Below are 23,584 nucleotides of genomic sequence, written 5' to 3'. Positions count from 1 at the left end.
CCCCACGGGTACCCAAGCGCCCAGTGTGGACAGCAGGAGCCACGGACACACTGCCTGGACCACAGATACCAGGCCCACACAGCGCAGACACATCAGCCAGTCCCTGTGTGGAGTCCCACCCGCACGGGCACCTGAGTTTGGGGGTGCTCCCGGCCACGTGGGGTGGGGAGAGGTGGCAACACCCGCTGCAGTGCTGGCCTGGGGCCCTGACCCCGACCCGGGCACCCCCCACCCGCCCAGAGTCTGGGGTCTCGGCTGGGTCTTTGTAGCCGCATATGGAACATACTGGCTAGAAGGTCACCCTGCCTTTCAACGTCTGTTTTACGATGGGGGTGGGGGTCATCCTCTGCCCTTCCCCCGGCCAAGCCGGGAGCTCCCCCTGAGGCTCCCAGTCCATCCAGTCAGCAAAGGGGCAGAGACACCCAGGACACCCTCAGTCTGGACTGCGGGCCCCGCACAACTGCTACTGGTGGCCCTCTGACTCTCAAAAACACCTCAGTTTGGGCAACAAATCAGCGAGAAGCGCCTGGGGTGCAGGGGCCACTCGACCCCTTGAGATGCTGTGGCCCCCGCAGTGGTGGCTCTGGCTCCAAGCTGGCTGAGCTGAGCACGGTCCCGACCCTGCTGGGGCCTCAGGAGGGACGCGTTTCAGGGGTGTCGCTCAGCCCCTTTCAGGGAGCTCGCCCTGCCGAGCAGGGGGCTGGGGTGCCATGTCCTCTCCACCCAGACGTGAGCACCCCGGGCTCCACAGGGCTTGCCTGGGAGGACCTCAGCCCTGGAACACCAGACCCAGGACCCTGGAGCAGGTGGCCGGGGTTTAAGTCCAAGCCTGGGTCTTCCTGGTCACAGGGAAGGCACGGCCTGTCCGGTCCCTCACCTGAGACATGGAAGCGCCAGCGTGAGGGTCCCGTGGCTACGGCGACGCTGCTACGAGATGACACTCAGGAGATGCGCCCGGCAGCATCGGGACCCACCAGCACTCAGTGGCAGGGACAAAAGCAGCAGCGTCCCCGGGGACTGTTACTATCGTCATGGAGGGGGGCCGGGGGGGCGCTCCACGGGAAGCCAGCAGCACCTGCTCGCCCCAGTCCTGGCTCCCGCTGGGCAGGTGCCGAGTCCCCCAGTCAGGCCCAGGGGGACACGGGAGCTGAGGGCAGACTCATGGCAGGGGAAGCACCATCTCCAGGAACTGCTTTGTCACTGACTTTCCAGGTGCTGGCTCTTGCCCAGGAGGCTGCTGGCTGTTGCCATGGCGACAGCCTGTGGGTCTCAGCCGAAGATGCCTCAGCCTCCTCCATCCTCCCCACCCCACCCCCCAGCCTGGGCTGAGCATGAAGCGCAGGCCCCCTGCACTAGAGGCCCTGAGCCTGCTCCAAACCCCAGAGACCCCAGGCAGGGTTGAAGAAGGGCCAGGCCTGGCATGTGCGGGCCGCCATGCCAGAGAACATGACATTCACATCTCATTCAAATAACAACATCATGGGCTGTCTACCACGTGCCAGGGACTCTCGGAGGTCAGCACCATTAGCCCCACCATACAGAGGAAGAAACCGAGGTTCAGACAGCACATCCACGGGTCCAGGCTCACAACCCAAGAGGTGGAGCCGGGACACGGCCCAGTGCCTCGTGCCCCACATGGTTACACACAGTGACACACTGACTCACGCTGAGGTCAGCCTCACACGCAACAGACGTTGTCATAGTCACTGCCCAAAGCACAGGGAAGTCCAGCCACATGTGATCACCCTCCCCAGCCTAAACAGGGCTGCAAGACAGGTGGGGGCCACACAGAGTGGACAGAAAGGGTTCCAGGCCACCAGCTTCTCTGGGGCACAGTGGGTGACCCTCGTAGGGATGCTCTACAGCCCCTCCCCGGCCATCGCCACCCCCAATCTGTGCTGGGAAAAGATGTCCCCCAGGCGGATACTGTGCCCTTAGACTGCCTGAAGTGCTCTGTCCAGCTGGAAACAGGCCTACTACTTTGGTCAAGTGCAGCAAAGCTCCGACCAGCGAGGTCACTGTGACCCAGGACACTCACTCGCCGCAGCCATGGAAACCCCAGGAGGAGATGCCTCCAGGTCACTGCCATCAGACCCCTCTTTTTTTTTTTTTTTGCGGTACGCGGGCCTCTCACTGTTGTGGCCTCTCCCGTTGCGGAGCACAGGCTCTGGACGCGCAGGCTCAGCGGCCATAGCTCACGGGCCCAGCCGCCCCGCGGCATGTGGGATCCTCCCGGACCGGGGCACGAACCCGCGTCCCCTGCATCGGCAGGCGGACTCTCAACCACTGCGCCACCAGGGAAGCCCAGAAAAAATCTTGATTGTGACAATTAGAAATTTTTAAATGGAATAAATTAGGTGATAATGGAATTATTTTCTTAGGTATGATAATGTTATTATAGCTACATAGGCCAGTACCCCTGTTCTTAGAACACCAGGGATGATACTTCATAACACCGACAACTTTTCAATGGCACAGCAAAGTATATAATACAGGAAGGAAAAAGACTGCAAAAGTAAAATTTATTGAATTTAGGTGGAACATATACGGTGTTCATTGTACTACCCAACTATCCTCTGAAAACTTTCGTAATAGAAGTGGATATATATATATATACTCAGAAGAGCCAGAGAAACACAGCCCTGTAAGGGAAAATAATTCAAAGGACAGTGAATTTCTCATCCTAAATCATGGAGTTCAGAAGGAAGTAGCACAGTATTTTCAAATGCTGAAAGACAAGCAGTGTGAACCTAGACACCAGTACCCAGCAAAAATATCTTTCGGGAATGAAGGAGAAATCAGGATATTCTCAGATGAAGAAATACTAAGAGAATTTGTCCCAGCAAACCTATTTTCAAAGAGTGACTTTAAAAAGTTCTCTAAATAAAAAGAATATGATGAAAAAAAGGAATCATTGACCATAAGGAAGGAAGGAGAATGGAAAGAATAAAAATAAGGGCAAATATCAATACAATACAGTTTCCTAAATTATGTTTTCTAAACTATGCTTCTGGTTGAAACAAAAATTATAGCACACTCTGATGCAGTTCTAAATACATGTAGAGGGGCTCCCCTGGTGGCGCAGTGGATAAGAATCCACCTGCCAGTGCAGGGGACACGGGTTCAAGCCCTGGTCCGGGAAGATCCCACATGCTGCACAGCAACTAAGCCCATGCGCCACAACTACTGAGCCTGAGCTCTAGAGCCTGCGAGCCACAACTACTGAGCCTGCGTGCCACAACTACTGAAGCCCGTGTGCCTAGAGTCCATGCTCCGCAACAAGAGAAGCCACCACAATGAGAAGCCCACGCACCGCAACGAAGAGTAGCCCCTGCTCGCCACAACTAGAGAAAGCCCGCGTGCAGCAATAAAAACCCAACGCAGCCAAAATTATAAAATAAATAAATTTTAAAAATAAATAAATACATGTAGAGGAAATACTTAAGATAATCACACTATAAATTGGAGAGGATAATGGGACATAAGTTGCATAAGATTTCTATACTTCACTCAAACTGGTAAAACTATACCAACAGACTGGGATAAATTATGTATATATAATGCAATACCCAGAGCAACCACTAAAAATCCTCTGCAAGGATACACTTACAAATACTGTAGATAAATCAAAATGGAGTTCTAAAGTACGTTCAAATAACCCACAGGAAGGCAGGAAAAAGAAATCAAAGAAATAAGAAACAGAGAGCTCAAACAGAAACAAAAACTAAAATAGTGGACTTAAGCCCTAACAGAGCAATAACTATATTACACGGAAATGGTCTAAATAAACCAAATAAAAGACAGAATTGGCATAATGGATGAACAAATATGACCCAACTCTATGCTGTCCATAAGAAACTCGCTTCTAATATGATGATGCAGGCAAGTTGAAAGTAAAAAGATAAAAAAAGATACATCATGCACGTATTAATCAAACAAAAGCTGGAGTGACTACAGTAACATCGATAAGGTAGACTTCATAGCAAATAAGACTACTAGAGACACAGAGGAACATATAATAATAAAGTCTACCCAGAAGACACAGCAACACTAAACACGCACAGGCACACCTGGGATATATTTTGGGTTTCGTTCCAGACCCCCACAATAAAATGAGCATCACAGTAAAGGAAGTCACATGGATATTCTGGTTTCCCAGTGCATACAAAAGTTATGTTTGTACTGTACTGCAGTCTACTAATTGTGCTACAATAGCATTATGTCTAAAAAAATGTACATACATTAATTTTAAAATATTTTACTGCTAAAATATGCTAACCATCATCTGAGCCTTCAACAAGCCATAATCTTTTAGGAGTGTTTGAAATATTCCAAGAATTAACGAAATGTGACACAGAGACAAAAAGCGAGCCAATGCTTTTGGAAAAAATGGCGCCAATAGATTTGCTCTATGCAGGGTTGCCACAAGCCTTCAATCTGTGAAAAAACGCATTATCTGCAATAAAGTGAAGCTCAATAAACGAGGTGTGCCTGTGTGTGCTCAACAACAGAGCCAAAAAACGTGTGAAGCAAAAACCAATAGAACTGTAAGGAAGACGAGACAAATGCACAACTGTAAATGGAGGCCTCAGCACCCACCTCGACAACTGACAGCACAGCCAGACAGCAAGTCAGCAAGGACTCAGAAGACTTAGCAACACCAACAAGCAGGATCTCAGCCACATGTATAGAACACGCCACACAAAAACAGCAGTGTACATACTCTTGCCAAGTGCCCATGAAACATAAACAAAGATAGACCATATCTTGAGCCTAAAATAAACCTTACCAAATTTAAAATAATCAGCATCATACAGTGTGTTCTCTGACCACATGGAATCAAGCTAGAAATTAATAACAGAAAGATACTGGAACATCTCCAAACATTTGGAAACTAAACAGCACATTTCTAACCAATCTACAGATCAAAGAAAAGTCTACAGGCAAATTTAAGAACACATGGTACTGAATTAAACTGAAAATACAACATATTAAAATGTGTGAGACACAGCTAAAGTGTGCTGAGGCAAATTTAATATGCCACGTGCATACACTAGAAAAGAAGAAACGTCTCAAATCACGCATCTAAGCTCTCACCACAAGAACTGAGAAAAAAAAGAGTAAAATACACCCAAAGCAAACAGAATGCAGAAAATAATAAAAATAAGGGCAGAAATAAGTAAAACTGAAAAAAAGAAAGAAAAAATCATTGAAACTAAGAGCTGGTTCTTTGAAAAGATCAATAAAATTGACAAACTTCTAGTACGACTAACCTAAACCTCCCAAAAGAGATCAAGAGAGAAGACACAAATTACCAGTGTAAGAAACGAGACAGGGCTATCCCTACAGACCCTGCAGACATCAAAAGGATAATAATGAGTGACTACTGTGAACAACTCTACACACATGAATTTGACAATTTAGACTAAATGGACTACATCCTCAAAAAACACACACTACCACAACTCACTCAACAGGAAATAGATCATTTGAAGATCCCTATAACTATTAAAGAAATTGAATCCATAAGTTTAGAGCTTCCTAAAAAGAACTCTCCTGGCCCAGCTGGATTCACTGCAGAATTCTACCAAATGTTTAAAGAAGAATTCACAGCATTTTTACACAATGGCTTCCAGAAAATAGAACGGAGAAGGGAACACTTCCAAATCCATTTTTGGAAGCTTGTATTATCCTGATATCAAAACCATACAAAGACAGTACCAAAAAAACAAAAACAAAACAAAACAAAGGGAACAAATGACAGACCAATAGCCCTCATGAATACAGATGCAAAAATCCTTAACAAAATATTAGCAAATACAATTCAGCAATATATAAAAGGAATTATATACCATGACCATGTTTGTTCCAGGAAGTAAGTCTGGTTCAATACTCAAAAATGAATCATTGTAATCCACCACATTAACAGGCAAAGGAAGAAAAAGTCACAAGATCATACCAAAGCAGAAAGGGCACTGGATGAAACCTGATACTAACAAGAAGAAATCTGATTCATGACAAAAAAACTCAGAAAAAACGGAATAGAGGGGAACTGCCTCAATGTAATAAAAAGCATCTACAAAAACCTACAGCAAACATTATACTTAATGGGGAGAGTCTGAATGTTTTCCTCCTAAAACTGCGAACAAGGCAAAGGTGTCCACTCTCATTCAATTTAGTACTAGAAGTCCTGGTCAGTGTAATAAGACAAGAAAAGGAATGAGAAGGGAGACAGATTGGAAAGAAAGAGATAAAACTGTCCCTATTTGCAGATGACATACTTGTCAACATAGACAATTCCAAAGAATCTTAAAACAAAAAAAAGAAAAATCTCCTGGAACTAACAAGTGCATTCAGCAGGGTTGCAGGATTAGAGATAAATATACAAAAATGTACTGTTTTTCTATATACTAGCAGTGAACATGTGGACACTGAAATTTTAAACATAATACCATTTGTACTCGTGCAAAAATAAAAGAAAAACTTAGATGTAAATCTAACAAAACATGCACAGCTCTTGAGTCCTGAAAACTACAAAATACTGACGAAAGAAATCACACAAGATACTGTAAAACTCTTAGAGGAAAAATAGGAATGACACTCTTTGATGTAAGTCATAGCAAGATCTTTTTTGACTCACCTCCCAGAGTAATGTAAAGAAAACCAAAAATAAACAAATGGGACCTAATGAAACTTAAAAGCTTTTGCACGGTGAAGGAAACTATCAACACGACGAAAAGACAACCCTCAGAATGGGAGAAAATATTTGCAAACGAATCAACGGACAAAGGATTAATCTCCAAATATATAAACAGCTCATGCAGCTCAATATTAAAAAAACAAACAACCCAATCAGAAAAGGGGCAGAAGACCTAAACAGACATTTCTCCGAAGAAAACATACAGGTGGCCAAGAAGCACATGAAAGGCTGCTCAACATCACTAATCATTAGAGAAATGCAAATCAAAACTACAATGAGGTATCGCCTCACACCAGTTAGAATGGGCATCATCAGAAAATCTACAAACAACAAATGCTGGAGAGCGTGTGGAGAAAAGGGAACCCTCTTGCACTGTTCTAGGAATGTAAATTGATACAGCCACTATGGAGAACAGTATGGAGGTTCCTTAAAAAACTAAAAATAGAACTACCATACGACCCAGCAATCCCACTACTGGGCATATACCCAGAGAAATCTATAATTCAAAAAGACACATGCACCCCAATGTTCATTACAGCACTATTCACCATAGCCAGGACATGGAAGCAACCTAAATGTCCATCGACAGATGAATGGATAAAGAAGATGTGGCACATATATACAATGGAATATTACTCAGCCATACAAAGGAACGAAATTGGGTCATTTGTAGAGACGTAGATGGACCTAGAGACTGTCATACAGAGTGAAGTAAGTCAGAAAGAGAAAAACAAATATCATATATTAACGCATAGATGTGGAACCTAGAAAAATGGTACAGATGAACTGGTTGCAAGACAGAAATAGAGACATAGATGTAGAGAACAAACGTATGGACACCAAGGGGGGAAAGGAGGGGGGTGGGACGAATTGGGCGATTGGGATTAACATATATACACTAATAGGTATAAAATGGATGAGTAATAAGAACCTGCTGTATAAAAAATAAATAAATAAAATTCAAAAAAAAAAGAAATCAAATAAGGTCTACATAAATGGAGAGACATACCACGTCCACAGATTGGAAGACTCAACATAGTAAAGATAACAATTCTCTGCAAATTAACACACAGGTTTTATACAATTCCTGTGAAGATTTTGCATATACATTGACAAGATTATTCCCAAATTTGTATGGAAGCAAAGAAATTAGAATAGCTAAAACAGTTTTTTTTAAAATTTACTCTTAAACACTTTTTTTAAAAACAGAATAAAGTGGGAGGAATGAGTCTGCCCAATTTTGAGACTTAAACAGTTACAGTAATCAATACAGTGTGAAACTGGTGGCGGGATGGACACACGGATCTACAGAACAGCAGCAGACCCACACAGACATGCTCAGCTGACTGCTGGCAGAGACACAGAACGCCTCAGCGGGGGAAATACACCGTACAGGCTTTCCAGCAAGTGCTGGAGCAACCGGGTGGCCACGCACAGGAAGAAAACAAACAAAAGAGAATCTCAACTTCAGCCTCACTCCTGACACAAAACGAACTCAAAATGGATCCCAGACTTACACATAAAATATAGAATGATAAAACTTTCAGAAAAGAAATAGGAGAAAATCATCATGACCTAGGGCTGAAAAGAGTTCTTAGACTCAAAACCACAAGCCCTATCCATAAAAGGAAAAACTGATAAATTGGACCTCATTAGGATTCAAAAGTTTGCTCTGCGAAAGTCCCTGTTACGAGGATGAAAAAATAAGCTACAGATTGGGAGAAACCTGACGAGTATCTAACGAGCCAAGTAGAACCTGAGCAGATACGTGCACTGACGCCCCCCAAAATGGAGACACAGATGGCAAATAAGCCATGAAGAGATGCCCAACATCGCTGGCCATTAAGGGAGTTCCAATCGAAACCACCATGATGTGTCACCGCACACCTACCAAAACAGCTAAAATAAAAACCAGTGACAACACCAAACTCTTGGGAGGGTATGGAGAAACTAGAGCACTCATACATGCCTGGTGGGAATTCTAAAAAATGTAAAATGGTACTGCCACTCTGGGTAACACTTTGGTAATTTGTTAAAAAACTAAATATGCAACTGCGACACGGCCCCATAATTGCACTCCTGGGCGTTCATCCCAGAGGAATGGAAACTTATGTTCACACAAAACCTGGGCATGGATGTGCAGAACAGCCTTGTGGGTGATATTTCAAAAACTGGAAACAACCCACACGTCCCTCGACAGGTGAATAGTTAAAGAGACAACGGGCAGTAAAGAGAAACAAAGTACAGACACATGCAACAGTGTGATTCAGTCGTCCTCAGAGAATCATCCTGAGTGAACAAAGCCAACCCCAAAAGGCACGATGCCATTTACATAATGTTCTTAAAATGCCAAAATGATGGACCTGGAGACTGGATTGTGGTTGTCAGGGATTGAGAAGCAGTGAGACCAGAGTGAAGCGGGAGCAGATACAAAAGGGCGGCAGGGGGGGTCCCGGTGGGGATGGAGTTTCTGCGTCTTGACTGTGCCACTGTCGACATCTTAACTTCCCAGGACATCACCCCCAGCGCCCTCTCTGCATGTTGCAAATCTACAATCAGCTCACAATAAGATATTCAGTTTTTTAAAAGGGGATGTTAATGACAGCATCTAGCCCAGGATGGCTGTAGGATGATTACATTAGCTGACCAGCCAGCACACAGGAAACTTCATGGAAGAGTCAGCGTCTATCTTTCATTCTCCCTTCCATGTCTCAGGAGCTCACGCTGCCCACCTCCCTCTGCCCACCTGCTCTGGTGCTTTCACCAGAGGGCTCTGCACCCCCACTGCCCACCTCCCAGGCTGGGGATCCAGAGAAGCACAAGTAAGTGCACCGCCCCAGGGGTCATACCCCCTGGAAAGAGCCCGTCATGGAGACCAAGTCCAGGCCATGTGGGCAGGGACGGGGCTGGAGGGGTCTCGCACGTGCCTCTGCTGTGTCCTTGCATCAGTGTGTGTTGCGGGGCTGGCCGGCCTTAGACTGTACCCCAGTGGAAACACTGGGTCCCAGAATTGATCAGGTGATGGGAAGAAGGAAGCTCTTGCTTCACGCCCATCCCCTCCCCATCGCTGGACCCTCAGAACCCAGGCCCGAGAGGGCAGGTGCAGGGCCCACAGGCAGAGGGGGTGGCAGTGCTGGCGGCTCCCTAGGGATTCCCACCCTCACACCGGAGGCTTCACCATGCCCAGGACGCGCCCGGACCTCCCACGGGCTCAGCAGTGCCCCCCGCCCCCTGCCCCAGTCCAGGCTGGAGGGGGCCCTAGGGCGGGCGGGCAGCCCTGCCTGCAGCGCGTCCTCAGTGTCTGGTGCTGCTGTGTGCTGTCAGGCCGGGAGGCTGACAGCAGACCTGGAGGAGTGAGAAAGGGCCACGGTCAGCGCAAGGTGAGGCGGGGAGGAAGACACTAGCCCTACAGACGTCTCACCCGGGCCCACAACACGGCAGCCACAGCAGAGCCGGGCCTGGAGCCACACGATCGCCCAGGGTCAGTCACGTGGCACCCTGTGCCCATGGGGGCCGGGGCAGGCTCCCTGCTCTCCCAGCTGGATTCCAATCCCACAGTATTTGCTGCACACTGGGAACCGGGGCACCGAGGCAGTGGGGCCAACGGACGCTCATCAGAGGAGCCTGGGGTCTGAGCACAGCCTATCATGGACGATACCGCGTCCACCCCCACCCCCCAAATTCCGGTGTGAAGCTCTAACCCCCAGAGGGACTGATTTGGAGATGGGGCTCTTAGGAGGTAAATGCTTAAACGAGGCCACAAGGATGGGCTTTAATTTAATAGGATGACTCTAACAGAACACGAAGAGAAGCCAGGGACCTCTGCACACACGGAGAAGCAGTCCCGTGAAGACACAGTGGGAACGCCACCGCCTGCAGGCAGGAAGAGGGCCTCGCCTAAAGCAACCCTGTGGGCGCCTTGATCTCGGGCGTCCAGCCTCCAGACGGTGCGACGGGGAACGTCTGCTGTCTCAGCCCCCGACCCCCGTCTGTGGCCTCTGTTACAGCGCCTGAACTAACAGTTCTCGGGGGGAACGTCCATCAGCAGGGATGGGTTGTCACGGAGCCAGCCAGTAGGGAAGCCCCTTGGGGCGAGAAAAGGGCAGAGAGGCCCGCCAGGTGGGGAAGGTGGGGTGAGCTGAGAGAAGACAGACGCACAGCCCATCCCGCAGGAAGCAGGGGCCCAGCTGCGCACACGGGCTCCTTCTCTCCGGGAGGGGCTGTAGTGTCGGCGGCTCTGAGAGTGGCCCCCCTGGGGGGAGGCTGAGACCCAGAGAAAGAGGGGCACAGTGGGGCAGCAGCGAGGCGCTGGCTGCGTGAGCGAGAGGACACCCAGGGGCCTGTGACAGGTGACCAGCGGGACCTGCGAGTTCCAGGTCAGTGTGAGTACAGATGGGCTGCAGGCGGTGGGGAGGCCCTGGGTGGAGATGAGGCCTGGCCTGCCCATCCCGAGAAGGACCTGCTCTCCCGTCCGCTTCCCCAGGCCAGGGACTGGCTTTGGCTCCAGGCCTAGTAACCCAAGGAGACATTAGCAACCATTCTCACCTCCAGGTGAGTCTGCAGCTCTGGGCTCAGCGGTGTGAAGTGGGGGTGAGCGGAGCCGCCTGGAGCTAAGCAGGAAGACAGCGCCCAGGCAGCTGCAGGTGTACCCACCACCCAGGGGCGAACGCTCCCGCCCTCCCCAGGCATGGACTTGACCTCCTGTGACCTCTGCAGGTGCACCAGGCACAGGATGCGTGGATAGGTGAGCAGTTGCCCCGGGCCGCCTCTCAGAGGCACTCGGGGCTTGGCATCCTGTGGGCACCAGGTGGCGGCAGCCCCAGGGGGCCCAGCACCCGGGACCAGAGCCGGCAGCGCGGCACACCTCAGCTGAGCTCCGGGTCCGAGGCCGGACAGCCTGTGCTCCCTGTCCTGCCAGGATCCCCAGGCCCTTGGAGCTGGGCAGAGGGGCCTCTCCCTCAACACCTGGGGTGGGGTCTGCAGGCAGCGGCCAGGAGGGGCCTGGCTCCGGCTCCCCACACCCCCCAGGAGAGTGACAAGAGCCCTAAATCAGAGGAAGATGGGGGGGACAGGAGGGCAGAGGCACAGGCAGGGGGTAAAAGCGGCGAGCGTGAGGGCGGATCCCACCCGACCCAGCACGGGGCTCCGGGCCTGTCCCCAGGGACTACAGGCCCCGTGGGCGGCCAGTGTCAGGAGGCAGGCGCCTAGGGGCCGGGCACAGGGTGCCCTCACCCAGCTCCGACCCGGCCACACAGCACAGGAGGCCTGCGGAGCCCTGGGGCCAGGCCTGCTCTGAATCATCAGTGATGCCTCGGGGATGCTGCCTGGAGCGTAATAATGGGGACCAGACAGCCTCCTTCTGCTGTCCGGGGGCCGCTTGTCAGAACTCAAGCCCCTCCTGTGTCCCAACCGTTCCCAGCCTCAGGTGGGGATGGAAGAGAAAGTCCAGCAAACCCCCGACCTGACCAGGCATCACAGACCCCGCCTGCAGGACTGCAGTCACAGGACGCAGGAGGGGCCCACGTGCGGCGGCCCCAGCCCTGAACGTGAGCTCTGGTGCCCACGCTCGGACATGCACTGGGGTCAGCCCACGTCCAGACCCACTGCCGCTGGTCACTCAGACACGGTGTCCCTAGTCACCTCAAACCTGGACACAGCGTCACCCATGGTGAGGCACAGCGTCCCTGGCTGCCACACGTGGACACAGGGTCACTGCGCACCTTGGCCCATACCTGCTGGCCCCTCCTCACTCAGGGCGGTGTCCTCCGTGGCCTGGCCTCCCCAGAGCACTCTCCTGCGCCCTCTGACCAACTTCGCGTCCACGCCCAGTACAAACTCCTCTCCCTAGGCGGCGCCAGCCTGCTGGCCTTCCACCTTCCGCTTCCCACAGGACGCCCAGGCCAGGGAGGGAGGACCCTGAGCTCTAATTACATGTCCTGGAAAGAAATTCACTCCTGTAATTGGAGTGAAATGAGAGGCTGTGGTTGGAAACGTCCCCTTGGGGAGTCACCTGTCTGAGCTGGGACACGTTTCTCTGCTGTCCCTGAGGAAAGCTCCGGGCTGGGGCTGGGGCTGTGACAGGGGCAGGAACACCCATGGCCTCGGGATTCTGGGGCCCTCTGCCAGCACAGAGAGGCCCCCGGGGTCTGAGGGGACCCTGCTGCTGCCCCTACTCCCAGCTGCATCAACCTCTCAGGACCGTAGGGTGGGCTGCGGGCTGCTGATGGGACGGGGAGGGCGGAGGTGGTGACGTGGGGACACACCAGCTTCAGACAGGCTGGGGATGCGGGTGCCACACTCGGGGGTGCCGGCGGGTTTCCTGAGGACAGTCAACCAGACCAGTGCTTCCTGCAGCTCCACCCCAGTCCGAGCCCCATGGCCTCCCTGGGGCACTGTTCCCCCCCCCAGGACCGGCCCCTGCACCCGGAGCCCCCCAGCAGGCCCCGCGGCCTCCCCACATCCTCACGCTCTGCCCCACCCCCAGCTCAGGACACCTCTGCTCAAGGTCCTTCTTAGGGACCTTCCCTGACCCCCGTGAAGGGGAACTTCACCCCCACCCCGCCCCGGCCTCCTGCTTCACTGCCCTGCGTGGCTAGAGCTGTGCGTCGCCTGTGTCCCCGGGAGACGCAAGCTCCACGTCCACTGCCGTGTCCCCAGCAACCAGAGCATTTCACAAATACCTTCCACACGAACGAACAAGTGGATGGACGGCCAGCCAGATGGTCAACGGGCGGAGGAGGGAAGGTGACTAGAGACGGGGCCGAGGAGAAGGTGAGAGGCCGAGGCAGGTGAAGGTACTCCGCACTCACTCTCTCCCCCCGTCGCCCCATCTCACTCCACCTGCTTCCCACTCCAGCCTCAGATGACAGCCAGCTTCCGGGTTCAGTGGAAATGCAAAGTCAGGGGACGGCTCCGGCCCCAGCCCTTCCTGCTCATCCGACAGCCCAGCGCGCACACTCAGCTCACCCTCCGGTTTCCCGCTGTTACAGAGAGATGAGCGTGGACTCCGGGACGCTGGACCTTAGCTTCCCTCATCCACCTAGGACATCACTCCAGCGTTCCGGCTGCATCACCGCTAGCCCCCGCCTCCCGGACCTGGCCCATCTGCACACAGGCTCCGGCCCCCGCCTAATAAAACCCTCTGCCCCTCCCCTCCCTCCTGCCACTGCCCAGTCCTCTGCCGGCTTTGCTGTAAAACTCCCTCAAAGGTGGAAGAGCTGCCCCAGGTGCTCACCACGGACCCTGCCCATTCCCACAGGGCTTTCCCCTGCAAGCCCTCGGGAGAACCCATCACCTGCACGGCGCCCACCGCCGCACTCAGCCATCCATCCTCCCCTTGCTCCTGCCCGAGGAGAGCACGCTCCCCCTTCCTCAACACCGTCCCCACCCACCTCACTGGCCAGTCCCAACGTGTCAACTCTGGGGTCCCGGGGCTCAGTCATGGGCAGCTTCTCCTCCAAACTCCCCATTCCCTGGGGATCCTGTCTGGTCTCAGGCACTAAAGGCCACGGATACACCTGTGTCCTGGTGTTGACACCACCAGCCAAGACCTCTCCCCAAATATCTAGATGGCTCATCCCCTCACATCCTTCAAAAGTCACCTCACTACGGAGTCTTCTCTGACCCCCCGACACCGAGCAACAGCCTCCCAGTCCACACTGTGTTCTCCTTAACCCCCTTCCTACATGGGAAGATGAAGCACAGTGCTGTCACAGAAGGAGCGGTCTCCACGGCACACCTGCCCCCAGGCCCCGTGATGTGGCCATGACCTGCCCTTGCCGACCCTCTGCGCACCGAGAGGACACTGAGCGGGGCAGGGAGACTGGGTCCCCCAGAAACACAGCCCACAGGGCAGGGGCCTGGGGGTCCTGTTCACTGCTGCCTCCTCAGCACCGGGCAAAGGCTCACTGAATCTGAATAAATGAGCGATCAAGGGCTGGTGAGTGGGCGGGGCAGTGCCAGGCGAGGGCAGCTCGAGGAGCTGGAAACGCGTGGACAGGACGGAGGGCAGAGGGCGGCAGGCAGGACAGCCCCTCACCTGGCTCCGTGGCCAGGACTAGATGCTGTGCCCCCTGCAATGCCAAGCGTGCACCCAGGCACAGTCTACAGGTGAGTATATGAGGTTAAGAGGCTTCCCTGATGCAGGGAGGGGCCCTCGTTCCATCGGGGCCCTCCCACAACCTGCGTGCCAGCCTCAGAAGTAGAAGGGAGCCCAGCTGGCCTCTGGGGACAAGTCAGCACCAGGGCCTCCCCGGCCAGAGCCCTTCCCCTCCCCACCATGGGCCTCCGGCCCTCTGAGCACCAATTAAGTCAACCCTAATTAAAAACAACAAAGTAGGGAACTTCCCTGGTGGCGCAGTGGCTAAGAATCCACCTGCCAATGCAGGGGACCCTGGTTCGAGCCCTGGTCCGGGAAGATTCCCACATGCCGCGGAGCAACCAAGCCCGTGCGCCACAACTACTGAGCCCGGGTGCCACAACTACTGAAGTCCTCGTGCCTAGAGCCCGTGCTCCGCAACAAGAGAAGCCACTGCAATGAGAAGCTCGCGCGGTGCAAGGACGAGTAGCCCCCGCTCGCCGCAACTAGAGAAAGCCCGCGTGCAGCAATGAAGACCCAACGCAGCCAAAAATAAACAAATAAATTAATTAATTTTTTAAAAAGGGACCAAGAAATAATGTCCCCACCCCCCGCCATGGCTACCCACAGGAACCTCAGCTCAGGAGGGCTTAGAGTTAGGCATTCTTCCCCGGGTTCCCTGGGGCAAGTACTCACCCCAAAATGGACGAGGGCCTCCCTCCATCACGCACCACACACACATACACGTGCACGCATGCACAGACGCACATGCGCACGCATACACGAGTACACACACAGGTCACGAGTCCCCGGGTGCTGCAACCAGGCGCAACAGAGCAGCTCCCGCACGCGACTCTGGGACATAGATCACCCCCCCATCTGGGGGCTCCCCTCCCAACCCAGCGTCACCCCTGGGGACAAGGTGCAGAGAGAGGGAGCCTGCAAACCATTGGTGCCAACTTCCAGCAAGAGCGGAGACTCCAGGACCCGGATGAGAGACACAGAACAGGCAGAAAGAGAAATAGACAGAGGAAGAATGGGAGCGAAAAAGCAAAAAGACACAGAGATACAGAGACGTCGAGAGGCAAAGAAATACCGAGATGGCAAAGAAGAGATAAAGGGTCAGTGAGGCAGAGAAGATCAGAAACAGGCAGACAAAGGCCAAGAGAACAAGACAAGGGGACAGGGAGGGAGGGAAAGAGAGACAGAAACAGGTTGGCGGGGTAGGAGAGGGGCCCACGTGAAGAAAAGGCAGAAGCGAGGAGAGGTAGGAAAGATGAGGTGGAGAAACAGACGGACTGAGGTCAGGATCTCCGAGTCCGGGCTGGGGGCAGAGTTAAGGTCTCGGGACCCTTGGGATCCCCCTGCTGGGGCTCCCAGGCAAGTGAGCCCATCCTATTCTCTCTTGTGCCCCGGAGAGTGTGGTCAATGGCAAGAGAGAGCAGCCAGCCTTGGAGGTCTCTCCTAGCCCTCACAGGAGGACGGGGCTCCCTGGACCTGGAATCAGGACACGCTTGTTGGAAGACCCAGGGGTCCTGCCTCCCCGGCTTGCTCCCAGCAGTCCAAACACTCAGCACCACGGACAGCACCCCCAGAGGCAGGGTCCCACCGTCCCGCCCAGCTCCCAGCTGGCCCAAGCACAGAGCACCCTAGCTTCAATAGCCCATTAATTCAGCAGATGCTCCTTGACCCTCCTGGGGGCCCTCCCAGAGCTAGGCTCTGGGGACACCCTGAAAAATAAGACGCTGTTCTTATCCTCAGGGACTCACATCTAGAGGGAGAGAGATGTAAACAGCCAGCGACTCTCCTGGACAGCCCACGCAGTGCCCACCGGGCTGTGGGAGCACCCTGCCCTCCGAGGGGCCACACCCACCACCAGATCCCCACCAGCAACATCGGTGGGACCCCAGAGGGCTTTCTGTAAAAGCCCCTGCTGCCACCGCCACCGAGGGCAGCAGGCGGGTGTGGACGGCGCACGCCGTACCACAGGACCGCACGGCTCCCAGCAGAAGGCTCCCCGCTCCCTTCCCTACTCGGTCATTAGGAAAAATGAAAGGAAAACAGCAAGTTTCCCAGAAAGCTTATTATATCCGATTTCAGCGGCACCCATCCCGTCAGAGCCGGTGACAGGCTGGTGCAAAGACAGAAAGGGAGGCTGAGGCACAAGGCCCACCGGCCCCTCCGTCACCTCCAGGGAGAGACCCTCCGAAGGCGAGGCCACCTCGACTCTGGCCCATGTCGGGCATGCTGCAGGCACCTCTGGGGCCAGGCCACCGGCAGCTCGAGCAGACAGCGGGACAGGCCCCCCAGGACGGGGCGGGTGAGGGGGCCTCTTGCGGGAGCCCAGAGGCCATTTAGCCAAGTCTGTGTGTCCTCACATGCAGCACAGGACAGAGACCTGGCCACAGCCTCCTGTCCCTTGGAAGGAGTGTTCTGGGCCACAGTGGGGCTCCGAGCCTCCCTGGGGCCACAAGGTCCCAGAAAGCGCGGCTGCAGTCCGCCGGGGCGGGGCCTCTGGGACCTGGGCTGTGCAAACAGGTCCCGTGGAGCGAACACCCAGGCGCTCAGCCCCAACCCCAGCCCAGAGCCGGAGCAACAGCAGCTCAGCCCCCGCCTCAGCCTCCACTGGCCAGAGGAGGAGCGCAGAGGCCTGAATACCCATCAGGCCGACGGAAACACCCTGGCCCAAAGGCTGGGGCCTCCACGACGAGGAGCAGGGCATTCCGCCTGCTCTCAAAGCAGCCCAGCCCACGGCGACTTTCTGGATCTCCTGGGTTGTTGGAAACCACAAGCTGGCACTTGTCAGGGTCCGTCTGAGAAGGAAAGTGGGCGGCAGGACACACTGATTAAGCTCCTTCCTGGAACCAGACACTGTGACAACACACCGGCGCGGCCTCACCCAAGCACAGCTCCAGGAAGCCGCGTCCGAGAACCCTTCAGGCAGGAGCCCCCCAGATCATGGGGCGACAGAGGCAAGGCTGGAGCCCAGGATTTACAGAATAAGGCCCAGAGCCCTCCCCTGCCCTGGTGACCTGCCCACGGCACCAGCAGCTCTGTAAGCAAGCTTCGCCCGAGGACAGAGCACCGTCGACGGCCCCTCGGCCACGATCACAGCCCAGGCGCCTCCTGGGGAGAAACAATGCCCGTCCCACCAGCACCCACCCTGTGAGGACCAGCACGAAGCCGGGGCCTCCAGCGTGCCCAAGCCCGCCCCTCGCAGAGGGCAGCCCGGGCCCAGCACCCACCCCGTGAGGACCACCACGAAGTCCATGACGTTCCAGCCATTCCGCAGGTAGGAGCCCTTGTGCAGGACGAAGCCCAGCGCAACGATCTTCATCCCGGCCTCGAGGCAGAAGATGCCGATGAAGTACGGCTCCGTGTCGTCCTGAGGAGAAGCGCAGAGCAAGGTCACCCCCGCCGGGGGTGTGGCAGGCGAGGAAACCCCCCACCACCCACAGACTCGGCTCTTCCATCACGGGCCTGTTTGCCCTCTGCCGAGCTTCCCTACCAGGGCAGGTGGCCCTGTCCCCGCGGCCAGCGACACCCGATCACAATAGCAAGGGGGGGCTCCCACCCCCGGAAGCCCTGCAGCAGGGGAAGCAATAAGAAAATTGGGGGGTTTTCCCACAATCACTAGGACAATCATCGTTATAATACTCCACATGCATTAAGCACTATTATCATCCCCATCCTAGAGGAAACTGAGGCACAGAGAGGTCAGGAACTGGGCCGGAGACTCACAGCTTGCTAGAGGCAGAGACAAATCCTAACCCAGAGGTGACTTGGGTCTGATCCTGAGCTCGAACCGCTATGGGGACAATGGCCCAACTCCCTAGAGGACGGCCCAGGACCCACGCATTCCTTCAACACACACCTTCTGGATAATCAAAACATATACATCTTGGTGGAAGCGAGCATGGCCGCGCCTCAGGGAGCCTCTGGAGGGCGAGGCATCCAGCTGGGCGAAAAGGAAAGGAATTCCAGGCGGAGGGAACAGTGTGAGAAAAGAATGGGGATGGGAGAGGGCAGGGCCGACACGGGCCCGGCCCTGGTGGCGAGCACAGTGGGGATGAGCTGCGTGGACTCAGGGAGAAGACACACAGGCGGCGTGGAGACTGACCAGGGGCACCACACACTTGGGAAGGGTGGCAGACAGAGCCTCTGTGCAGGTGACCCCACAAGCTGGACAACGGGGACACAGGGGGAGGGTCAGCATGGGAAACAGCCTGAGTGCAGACCACAGACACAGGAGTGGACAAAGGGGCAGCGGGGAGGTCCTGCCCCCAGGACTGTGGGAGCCACAGGACGACTTGTCCTCCGAGGGCTGCTCCGCCAGGGAGGGGTCGAGCCTCGGGGCCAGGGACCAGCCTCCCGGGGCTGCAGGGGAGGGGAGGGGAGGGCCAGACTGGCTCCCTGTGGGTGTTGCCAGCTCCCACTCAGGACCAGCGGCCTGAGCCTTCCTCCCCAGAGAAGCCTGGCCCCCCAGGGCTCTCCCATCTGACCTGGGGCACCCTCAGCCTGGCGTCCACGGTGGCCCAGTTCTCCTGTCCTACCACCCTGATGCTGACTCACGAAGGATCGTTCCCCGGAGGCTTCTCGTCTGGTTTAGTTGGAGGGTCCCCTCTCCCCGAGAGAAGAGGCTGCGGACCACCTGCCCTGGGTTAACAGCTGGGCCCCAGCAAACAGATGTTCACAGAAGAAGAGTAAGCCAGCGCCAGGAGACGGGGCGGGGCCCCTCCCCAGACCCCTGCCCAGACCTTCCCTCACAGCCCTTCCCCCAGCCCCATCCTTGATCACACTTGGCTCAGGGCTGGCTCAGGGCAGGGCTCCGGCTGAAGGCCACTCAGGAAGTTGATGGGTGTGTGGGAAGCGGAGCCCCCAGAGACAGGGAGCTGTGGAGGCCCCACCCCGGGCCAGGCCGCCCCTGTGCCACACGGCCCCCTCCCAGCCTCTGGCAGCAGCAGCCTCCAGACCTAAGCCCTGGGCCGCAGGGCGCCTGCTCTCCAGGCCCGCTGTGTCCGGCCTCCCATCCGCCTCAGCAGCCTCGGGGGGGCACACTCTGCTTACTCTCCCAACAGCTCAGCCCCCAACTCCGGCAAGTGTACCGAAGCCCATCACCACAAAGCAAACCCTCCCTCACCTGTGAGGCAGGAGCTCAGACGTGGCTGGACACACGGCTGGCCCACTCAGGCCTGCTGCCGGAGCCTGGCCTCCCTGCCCCCCGCACCCACCCCTCCCCCGGCCTGCTTCCCTCTGGCCCCACCCCTGCTGGACTCCCTTAGGGATGTGACCACGCCTTGCCTGGAGTTCAAGGCCTACGCAGAGCGCTGAACAGGCCCTATTTCATCAACGCTTTTCTCCACTGAAGTTAGGGAAGGAGCTTGGACAGAAGTGGTCACTTGCCAGGGTGTGGAGAAGAGGCATCGGCCTCTGGCCGCCCGCGCCTCCAGAAGTGTCTCCTCCTCGGGACCTCAGGACCTCCGGCGGCTCTCCAGCCAGGCCCCAGGCTCCCTCTCCAATCCCCACAGCTACTCTTCCTTCTCTCTGCTCTGAAGCTCAGTCTCTCAGGCCCCTGGGAGCCCACACCGAGCCCAGGCAAAGGGGCCCGGGCAGCTGGGGTGGCTGGGGCTAGGGGACATAACCTCACCCTTGAAATGGGGCTCACCTCCTGAAGCAGCACCCTTCCCTCTGCCCCAGCACCTCCAGACACCCTGACCTGGCATCCTGGCTCCTGTGGGTTCTGTACTCCAAAAGGGGAAACCACAGGGGTCTGGGGAGCTCCGGGCAAGAGTGGGTGGAAGCGATATTCGGGACGTTTGGGAAGAAAGGCTGGGAAGGAGTGCTTCCCACGGGAAGTGGCGGGACCACAGGGAAGGGATTCCAAGCAGAGCCAGGGAAGACAGCTCTGAAGGAGAGGCTGACGGTCCCGAGACCAAGGGCTGCACCCCGGGGGCCGAAGACTATCACAGCCCTGCAGGGAAGGGTGGGCAGCTAGCCCCCACCCCACTCACGGAGCCTGACCCTCCTTAACCTGGGCCATTACGAACGCCCTTCCCACACCCCAGCTTTAGCTCTTAGTTTCTTAGTCCGCGTGGACTGGACAGGTGTAGGGGTGGCGGTGGCACGCTGGGCAGAGCAGCTGCGGGCTAAAATGGCCCCTCTCAAGCCACCCTTCCCCAGCAGGGGCTGAGCTGGCTATCCCGCTCTCCCGGCCCTTCAGGCAAGCGCCAGCTGCCCGGGTCCTATCCTTTTCCTACCCTGAAAGAGGGGGAGCTGCCCAGACTACCCTGCCCGAGGAAGCTGCGCCCAGTCACGGATCCTTAGAGGGTCGTGGAATCAGACAAGCTGCCGCCACCCCACGCCCCGCCCTCAGGCCGGCCACCACCGCACTCACCAGCCGCTCAGACATGGGCGTCTTGTCTCCGTCGGGGAGGTGCTGCTCCAGTGCCAGCACGATACAGTTGGCGATGATGGTGGCCAGAATCATGTACTCAAACGGAGTGCGTGGGTTAAGGACTGGCCGGGAGGCGCCAAAGAGGAGAAGCGAGGAGGCCAAGGCCGACAGCGCGCAGTGCAGCAGCCGGGGCCAGGCCGCCTCCGGAGGGGCTGAGAATGACCAGGTCCGGAGTCCACCCCGCCCTTCCCGCCCTCATCCTCGGGGCCGCCGCGAGGGACGCCTCCGCAGTCGCGGCCACCAGCCCCTCAGCACGTCCCCGCGGCCGTCAGCACCGCGGACAGCGTCTCCGCCGCGGCTCCGCCAGGCTCCCGCGCCCCGAGGGAGGGGGCTGTGGGCCCCCAGCGCGCGGCTGGAGGAAGGACCCCGCGCAGGCGCACACTCCCCCCTAAAGACACACGCAGCCACATGTACCTACACAGGCACGTGAGCATACATGTACCGAGAGTCCCGAACGCACGCACGCGCAGCACCAGGTTCATGCTATGCCCGCACACACACAGGCACCTGCAGCCAGGCGCGCGCACCGGCTCGCGTCCCCCGGGTGCTCACACCTACACAGACACCGATTCGCCCTCGGGTGCCCTCCAGGCTGGCCGCGCGCTCTGCGCCCGGACCGTGGAAGCGAAGGGACGAGCCCAGGGGCAGGGGGCTCCGCCCAGCGTCCACCCCGCTCCCGCGGCCGCTGCCACCACGACCACACACACACACACACACACACACACACACACACACACACAGAAACACACAAACACGCACGCACACGCTGCGCGCGGAGGGGGTCCGGAATCCGCCCCGCCCCCTCCTCGCCGAGCCGACCCGATGCACCTCTCCCCAGGGCGCACCCTCCTCCAGCCCCAGGAAAAATGGCCACTGGGCGCCGCACGCGACCGGCCCCCGCCCCGGGGCCCCGCGCCCAGGCCGCCCCTCCCAGACCCGGCGAGGCGCGGACGCCCGACGCCGCACCCGTGGCCGTCCCCGCGACCTCGGGCGGCCCCCGGTCCCCGCCCGGCCCGGCCCCCGGCAGGATATGGCCACTCGGTGATGCGCTTGGCGTATTTGCGGACGACGTTGTCCTCGCTGAAAACGAAGAGCGAGCGGTTGACGGTGAAGCAGTTCTGCTTGACCGGGATGGGGTTGTACAGCGCCATGGTCCGCGCGCGCTGGGCGATCGACTGCTTGTAGAGGACCCGCTGGCCCGGCTGCAGACCCCCAGGGCCCGGGCCGCCCGCCCCGCCGGCCCCGCCGCCCCGGGCCCGCTCCCCGCCGCCGGCGCCCCCATAGCGGCCACCCAGCTCGTCCCCGAAACGGACCATGGCTCCCGGGCGCTGCGCGCATCCCCCAGCCCGGCGGCCCCGCGGAGATGGGAGGGCGCGGGGCGCGCCTGGCGCTCGTAGTGGAGCAGCCGCGGAGCCGCCGGACCCACAAGGGACCTCGCCCGGCCGACCGCCGCCGCACCCGACACTGCCGCCCGCACCACGCCCTATAAGGGGCCGGTCACGTGGCAGCGCCCGACCAATCCGCGCCCGCCCCGCCCCCAGCTGGCCGCCCCCGCCCTGTCCCCCTGCCGGGTCCGGCAGCCGGCCCTGGGGGCTGCGCCTCGGCCCTCAGGTCCTCCTGGGCTGCGCCCGGGCTGGCCGGCAGCGGTGCGCGTGCGCCCTCCCGCCTCACGCCCGGCCGGCCGCTGGCCAGATGCTGAACTGGGAGGCTCAGGCCAGGAGCTGGGCGGGGCTGGGAGTCCTCGACGGCTTGCTGAGCGGCACAAACGAACCCTTCCTTCCCCCCAGGAGGCATCACCAGCTGCGAGACGCTGTAGCCCAAAGGGGGGAGGGGGAGGCCCCTAGTTCCCCACGTTTCTTTCCACACCTCGCTCCTCCCAGCGGCCACATCGCCTACTCCCCTCCCCCTCGCTGCGGACACCGGCCTCTTCCAAGAAGATGTTGGCTCCTGGCCCTCTCCTGCCATCCTTTCGGGGTCTTCGACATCAGTATAGAGGATGCTTTCAACTCCCTGGTCTTGGGTTTTCAGGATGCACAGCTCTGTCCTGGGGCCCCTCCGCCCTCAATCGTATCCTGGACTTTGCCATCACCACACACCGAATCAGCTCCAAAACCTCAATTCAGAGATTCCTGCGTTCCACCATTCCTTCAATAAAAATTTAAAGAGAGCCTGTTGTATGCTATTCATCCAGCCAGCCAACCAGCCTCTCCACTAAGCCCCTATTAGGTGCCAGGCGCTAGGCTCCCAGCTCTGCCTTCACGGAGAAGACATCCTCATACAAGGAACGGCAATGTTCACACTGGGCTTACTTTGCGCCAGGCACTGTTCTACTCGATCCACACATGATTTGCTC

At 56.8% G+C, this 23,584-nt stretch overlaps 1 protein-coding gene across 3 annotated transcripts in view; it reads right to left on the bottom strand.

Annotated features, from left to right (window-relative positions):
- The window catches only part of CACNA1B (calcium voltage-gated channel subunit alpha1 B), a gene marked incomplete at its 3' end in the record, with an annotated part of 192,444 nt that extends 169,750 nt beyond the window's left edge, over nucleotides 1-22,694 (bottom strand). For all 3 annotated transcript variants that reach the window (XM_079927741.1, XM_079927742.1, XM_079927743.1), the window contains exons 1-3: nucleotides 22,262-22,694; nucleotides 21,172-21,293; nucleotides 18,023-18,162 (exon numbers count right to left, since the gene is read on the bottom strand). In XM_079927741.1, the coding sequence (XP_079783867.1) occupies nucleotides 18,023-18,162; nucleotides 21,172-21,293; nucleotides 22,262-22,547 (548 nt within the window). In that variant the 5' untranslated portion in view covers nucleotides 22,548-22,694. The remainder of the gene's footprint in view (nucleotides 1-18,022; nucleotides 18,163-21,171; nucleotides 21,294-22,261) is intronic.
- Between the last annotated feature and the right edge of the window lie 890 nt (nucleotides 22,695-23,584).

The sequence above is a fragment of the Stenella coeruleoalba genome, assembly GCF_951394435.1.
Source record: "Stenella coeruleoalba genome assembly, chromosome: 7".
Lineage (NCBI taxonomy): Eukaryota > Metazoa > Chordata > Mammalia > Artiodactyla > Delphinidae > Stenella > Stenella coeruleoalba.
This window is presented reverse-complemented; position numbering and strand designations above follow the sequence as displayed.